At 40.5% G+C, this 7,166-nt stretch overlaps 1 protein-coding gene across 1 annotated transcript in view; it reads right to left on the bottom strand.

The window, feature by feature from the left end:
- Window positions 1-1,869: 1,869 nt before the first annotated feature.
- The window catches only part of ncf4 (neutrophil cytosolic factor 4), a 30,614-nt gene continuing 25,317 nt past the window's right edge, over window positions 1,870-7,166 (bottom strand). The window contains exons 8-10 of the mRNA XM_008429791.2: window positions 6,907-7,058; window positions 5,436-5,501; window positions 1,870-2,197 (exon numbers count right to left, since the gene is read on the bottom strand). Of these exons, the coding sequence (XP_008428013.1) occupies window positions 1,990-2,197; window positions 5,436-5,501; window positions 6,907-7,058 (426 nt within the window). The 3' untranslated portion in view covers window positions 1,870-1,989. The remainder of the gene's footprint in view (window positions 2,198-5,435; window positions 5,502-6,906; window positions 7,059-7,166) is intronic.

Here is a 7,166-nt window from a genome sequence, read left to right on the forward strand (position 1 = left end):
TTAAATATAGCAAGAAAGTAATTGAATCCAGAGGGCAACAGTGGGATCACTACTGCTAAGGGCAAACGTGCAAATATAGCCCGACCGGCCGTTCTGTCAGTCAAACCTCTCATGGCAGAGCAGAGGAGGACATGGGCTCATTTTTAGACCTTGGTGATAAGATCAGCTGCACGTGTAAGTACTGGCGGATCACCGATTTCMCAAAATTAAGGAAATCGGAACAGATAAATCGGCTGATCGATAAATCGATGCACCCTTAGTATCAATGGCCCTACATTGGGGATCGTCTGCCTGACGGAAGGAGAACAGCGAATAATATCTTAGGGTGAAATCCTGCTGCCGCTGATGCATCACACAGGATGAGTTCACATTCTCATTTCTCCATTGACAGCAGCGCTAATTGCGACCTCGTCATCCTCTGTAACCTCCCTCAGCTCTCCTGTCTCCGCCCCTCTGGATTCATGTCCCTCCTCTGATTCTGACACCAGAAACTGGCCGAGGACGGACTCAGAGGAGCGAGCGCTTCTAAAGAAGATCCGACCCAATTAACCTATCGCACCKAACGACTCCACATTTAGCACTTTGCTGCTCGTACCGGTGTGATCCAACGTATCCTGATCCGTCGGTAGATCATTTTTAGACGCTGCCGTTCTCCCGGTGCAGAGCCACTGAGCTGCCTGTCTTCCCTGTGGCTCTCCCCTTGTTGATTCTTCAAGCAGAGGCGAATTCCCAGGAGCGGCTTCCTGTCAGGATCCTCACTGTCAAAGACACGGAGCGAACCAAGTTCCTCTGCCGCATTCTGTCAGCGCCTGCAGCTCAAGTCTGCCRTGAAACGTCATTTCAGCTCAACGTGTTTTAGATTACCTGCTGAGACTCGGCCTCTGTGAYGGCTATAATCTTAACTCAAATCAATGATGCTTCTGAAAATATGCTGTAAAAAATACTAATAATAAAACATGAATAAAATGTGACMTWAACTTCCAGTTTCCTGGGTTTTGTGGAACGTTTCCCACCTTTTATCAGSAGYTCTMGGTACGTTTCTGCACTCTGACRCAGTGCTGGCCTTAATAACATTCATTATATTCCTTAATTTGACGTATAGCAGCAACTCCCGAGGAAGAGCCGGTAATTATATTCCGGGGAGAGGGTGAATGTGCCTCCATGGTGGGTTATGCAGGGTGTGAGATGGAGAGAAATGTCAGGATGTCAGAGTCCCTGAGAGGGCTGACAGACAGAAATATGCAGACATGAAATGATAATGCAGGTAATTTCAGTTTACTGGAAGGTAGATGCACTTTATAAAGCACTCCCAACATTTAAGACTAATTTTTTTAAAGTGCAATAAGGATAAACTGTCTTTTTCCTTTTTAGCATATTGTCATCTTCCTGAAATAATGGCCCAGGTCATTTTTTGCCAGAAGTGACTTTTGCTAAATAAAAAATAAAATAAAAAAATCACCACCTCTTTATAGATTTTTTTAAAATATGCTGATCTACATTAAAATGTGAGTAACAGCTCCACCTGTAACTGAACATTAACTTACATGTGTTTTGGACAACATTCTTAGAAAAATGTCYGAATTTCACATGCTTTAAATTAAGCATGTGATTATTATGAAGAACCACTGGAGAAAACCACGAAGAAGACGAGGACAGGAAGTAGCCGACGAACAACAAATCCATCCATCCATCCCATCCWTCGGTGTAGCAAAATAAATGAGACGACATCTGGACATTCTCACTTTCTGAAAGAGGTTTCAGTGCGACTCAAGTTTAACACCAAACTCGTTTACTTTAGGACAAGTAAAACTTTTTCTTGTCCTAAAACTGCACRCAAAAGCGTTTTAAATAAATACAAGTGCACAAGAATGATTTGAAATTAGTTTATTCTGCTAAGTGAAATGTTTGGATCCGTTAGGAATAAACGTACAGCAGTGATCATTAGCTCCCGTACTTCCTTCTGTCTTGCTCCACGTTTAAATATTTCTCTCAGGGTTCAGAGCCGTAAACTGAGAGGTCAGAGGCCATGCTCACGTGCAGTTCCCATGGAAACTGGTTGACCGGCCTCTGGATCCGGCCCTGCTGACGCCTGCCCTCCTTGATCATCAGCTGGACGTCCTCATTGTCGAGAAGGCGTATGAGGTCGCCCTCGGGGTCGCGGTAGTTCAGGGCGATGTCGTCCACCTTGAAGACATTCCTGACAGAGAGAGAGAGTCTGTAATAATCTAGATGAAACATATTTTCAACAAGTAGAATTGGTTTTGATCATTTTAGATCTGTTACACTTAACTGCATTTTGACAACAACAACAAAAAATTCCCAGGAATATCCCTTTATCTAAATTAAAAGGGATTTTAATTCAGTTTTAGGGTGTAACCTCTTAAAAATTATAATGATAATGTAGTTTGAAACTACAGATTAATAATCCCTACTGGACCTCCGCTCTAATCCAYAATTTATAGTTGTACTAATGAAAACAAAAGGAACTTTATTYGTCTTTTAAACCATAGCTGCTATGAATTAATCTGAGATTAGARCCGATTTGGGCGGTTTCTCTGTGGACACCGGTCTGCARTGGGCAGTCACTCGTTTCYTTRGATAGGTGAACCTGGAGCAGTAACACTCCCACAGGAAGAGCAGTGATATAATCCAGAATTYATGTAAACAGAATGGTTTTGGATCCCACAGTGAAAATTCACTAAGCTGATGGCAAATGTAAAATAAAACGTTTAGAGAAATTAAAGAAACGGGGAAAAATGTTCTGGGTCAAATAGATGAAACAAAYGTTTCACACAGCAATCATGTTACTGCTTACTGAAACTGGTCTAAAGTGATTTTGTTCCAASAAGTATTRTTTATAACCCTTCATGATGAAAGAAAAACCCTGAGAATGAAAGAATAAAAGATTGCTACACAATTAATGTTCACTGTTGACACATCTTTGGTCTGAAGGAAGTGGTCTGCTGCTTTTTTTTTAAGTATTGCATTAAAAAGGTTGATAGAAATGCCAAAAGTCAAAATAACTTTCTTAATTTTCCAAAAAAGCACATTTTTCTCTGTGGTCTGAAGTGGTTTTGGGTTTTTCTGAGACAGTTTTGCACTAAGATGAGGTGGTTTTTCAGCTGCATCCAAATTAGCTTATTTTGCAAAACTGCAATGAAAACACTTTTTTTTTTTTTCACCTCACGAGTCACATGATCAACGACCGGATGTTACTACTGGTGGAAATGATGAAGAAGACAACGATGGGAAGTGGTAGGAGGATGAATTTATTCACGTGTGATTTTAGTTGCATTTCTTATGTAAAGGAAAAACTGTGACTGTGAAAATGTTTTTTTTTTTTACATTAACAGCAAAACAAATTTTGTGAACTATTGCCGGAGGTAGACACCAGTTGCCTAGTGACCAACCGTGGATTGAATGTGCCAAAAGTTMAACTAGAATAAGACTTTWAATCAATTAAAATTGCTRACTAATTTACACTAAAAAAACCTCAGCTCAATCACAGCCTCTTTCCCTTTCAATAAAGTGTTAATATTTCCTCTTCCCCTAAATCCCATTTGCTCATTTCATCCAGCATCACACCCTCACTCTCTAATCTGCCTCTCTCCCTCTAGTTATCAGCGCTGAGCCGTATTAAAACTCAAGAGCAGAGTCTCATCCGTCCGACTCCGGGGCACAATAGCCCCAAACACGGAGAGACAATAATGAGCAGATAAACAGAGGAAATGAGCTGATTATAAAWAGAGGAGGGGGGGTTCAGTCGTTGTAGCACTCACCTATCTAAATGAGCAAATAATGAGAAATGGAGGGAGAGAGGATGGATGAAAGAAAAAAGGGACAAAGAAGAACAGACAGCCAAGTGAGGCGATGGAGGAGGAGTCAAGAACGGTCCCAAAGGAATTTCTTTTGATTAATTCTGATGATTGGAAAGTGGTAAGTATTGCAGCACATAACAAGGTCGGCTGTCCCTCAGGGGAGGCAGGTSAGTGAACAGACCGTTAGCCGCCTTAAGATGTAGAACATCATCGCCAGATAGGCAGAGACTGAGAATCAACTCGCATCAGCAAAACTAAGAAATAAAAACAAACGCCTTGTAAAAGTATTCACACCCACTTCAGTTTTGCTTTTTATCATTTTTATGACATTACAAACAAACTGGAATGCCTTTGATTGGGATGTGATTGAGTAACACAATGTGTTCGTTGATAACAGTGCATCTGCAGGTTTCAGCAAGTCGATTTTTTAAGACCTTTTTTATGCCACCCTGAATAATATTTCAGACACAAAAAAAMCCCTAAAAAAACTAAGAATAGAGGATGGTTGGGGGATTATCAATCTTGGCAAAAACCGTGAAACTTCTGGGTCTGTTTGCAGCTCTTGGCAGCAGCTTTGTGCGTCACGCACTGTCTGTGTCAAGTTTCAAAGGGAAAAAGTTTTTTGCGCTTCACCTCATTTTGGTTGGCAGCAGAAGTGAGCAAGAGGCGAAAATTAATGACGTCCATCCAACTGGCAATAAATTTTCCCATGATAGAAGCAAACACGTAACTAGCTAGTAAGGGTATATTAGTAGCTAGTTAGCGTTAGCCTCAACCACCTCGAGTCACAGAATGCCACAAAGATTTCTGCCCACTACTACTTACGCAGGAATGTCCGTTAAATAGTCCTGTCACAACAAAATTTAAGACCTGTGATTAATGTATTTAAGGCCAATGTGACATTTTTAAGAAATTTTAAGAACTTGATTTTATATACACACACATACACATTTAAGACTTCATGAAGCTTTTAAAGGATGTGACAAAACCTTATAAAAAGTGATAGTGTTTTTTTTTAAATAGGACTTGAAAAGGAGTTTGCATTCAGCTCCCACTTTCTTCAGAAAAACTGGATTTATCCTGAGATTAACACACACAGAAGAATTTAGTAAAGAACTGGTTGCAYTGACAAAAAGTTCAAAAGGTTTTCTTTTTTTTGTGAGGCATATAGAAGTGAAATTATTTACCTATCTGAATGAACACTAGAGGCGAAGCCTAGATGAATTAGATCAGCTGTCAATCAGTGCAGATTTAATAAATACGTTTGGATAATTTCAGTTTTAATAACAGCAGGAAACAGATTCTGTCTCTCATTTGCAGTGAGAGGCAGATGACACCAGACTCCTCCTTCACACATGGAAAAATATCCATAGCGTGTCCCCAATCTTCACCCCAAAGTTCTACCAAATAAGCCATTATCACATTTCTAAAAGGTGTGAAGTTGCACATGAWACYTTTACCTMTGCACAGCTTATGAAACATATAAGAGTGACACCTATATTTGTGTTTCCTCACATTGATGCAAATGCAACCAGCTCTTACAGACGTCAAATTCTCAGTTTTACCCACAAAAACGTTGAACCGGCACAACGAAAGCAGAAGCAGCGCAGCGCTCACCTCATGCGGGACACCAGTTCGCTGTACGTTGGCTGGATGGTGAGTGCCTCTTGTACACACACGTCTCTGTAAGAATGGGCAAAGATGGCCAAAAATKAGCCTGTAAAGATTCCCACCTTAATTACCAGAGACAGAAGGAGAAACAGTTAAATTCCACAGTCAGGACAATGTTTTTTTTTTTGTCTTATTTCAGTAGATTTTAAGTGGTGCAAAATAAAGTCTGTCAACCTCAGACAGACTTTATTTGCCCTGTTGAGAGCAGGCTGTCACCTTTGTTCTGACCATCTGCTCCTGGAGAATGTCTGCAGTAGCAGTACTGTTTAGAAATACAGTAGAAGCCATGTATTTACATGCATTTCCATTTACAGACAGGTTGCACCATGACGGCCAGCCCCCATCTCCCTGCTGGAGGGCAGAAAAACCTGCTCACCAACAATCACTACCCCTGGTTATAGATGTCAACTTGTCAACACAACACACTGAGTCTTAAATGTACAGGTGAAATATAAAATAAAAAAGGACTCRGTGTTTTAGGTAGCAGGCTTCAGGGTCATCACATTTCACAGGTCAGGAAAAAGCTTGAAGGAAAAATAGYGAGAGGGACGTAGCTCAGTTACGCTAGCTTGACTTTGACAACCTTTACATGTAGACATGCTGTGTAATTTGGGGYGTTTCGGTTCAGTTACACACACCGACTCTCTGACTGATCATCCATAGAGCAGATGTTTAGCTAATCAACCAGCACCACTTATTAATTATCACAAAATAAACATCGAGCCTGAAAACATAAAACTGTAACAGACTGAATGTCCTGTTCTTTGTGTGGGAAACGTTTACATGTTTTTGGTGTTGAATCCCAATAAACTGGAACATAATGTCTGACTTGTCATATGGAGGAGCTGTTGTAAGTCAGTTGCTATGGTAACTGACTTTATATACACACACATACACGTGTGTGTGTGTGTGCAGTGTAGAGTAGACGACACAGTGAGCGAAAAAATATAAAAATAAATAAAAAGAGTGGTTTTGAGTTGTTCTTTAATGGTTCTTCTGTATTATTTTTCCCTTTGCTGTGGAGCAGAGTGCGATTAACAACACCTCCAACTCCAGGTTTCATTTAGTTAACAGAAGTTTTCTACCGCAGCAACGCTGYCATGAGCCACATGTCCAGAAGTCCAGCAAACTGTTGGAAGAAACTTGTGAAAGGACTTAATTACACTAAAGAAATTGATGTAAASTTCTGAATTCAAAGAATAATAATAATAATAAAATCTTCTCTTGTATTTCAGAAACAGAAATGYTGGAAAATCTAAACGACCTAAAACACAAAATGTTTAGTCTGATTAAATGTCAGGAAGTGAGAAAAGAGGAATGTGTCCTTCTTTTGCAATAAATGTGAATATCTAGTACTTCATGTTATACAGAGAGCAACAATAAAACACACGAAACGCCGTGGATCGATCAGACCGACCTGGTTTCCACTCCGGATGGGGTGAGCAGGAAACAGCGGAGGCAGCTGTAGGTGTGGCCCCCGCCTTCACCCTCAGAGTCACTATCTGGGAGGGGCTTAATAATCTTCACAAAGGATTCTGGGAAAATACCTGTTTGATTGTTCACTGTCCCCTGAAGAAAATGAGAGAAGAGAGAAACACCGAAGTGATGAGGAGAGTCTCAGAGGATGGAGGTAATTCAAAGAGAGAAATGAGGGAAAAAAAAAAACCCGAACAGATC

The sequence above is a fragment of the Poecilia reticulata genome, linkage group LG1, assembly GCF_000633615.1.
Source record: "Poecilia reticulata strain Guanapo linkage group LG1, Guppy_female_1.0+MT, whole genome shotgun sequence".
In the NCBI taxonomy this organism is placed as follows: Eukaryota; Metazoa; Chordata; class Actinopteri; order Cyprinodontiformes; family Poeciliidae; genus Poecilia; species Poecilia reticulata.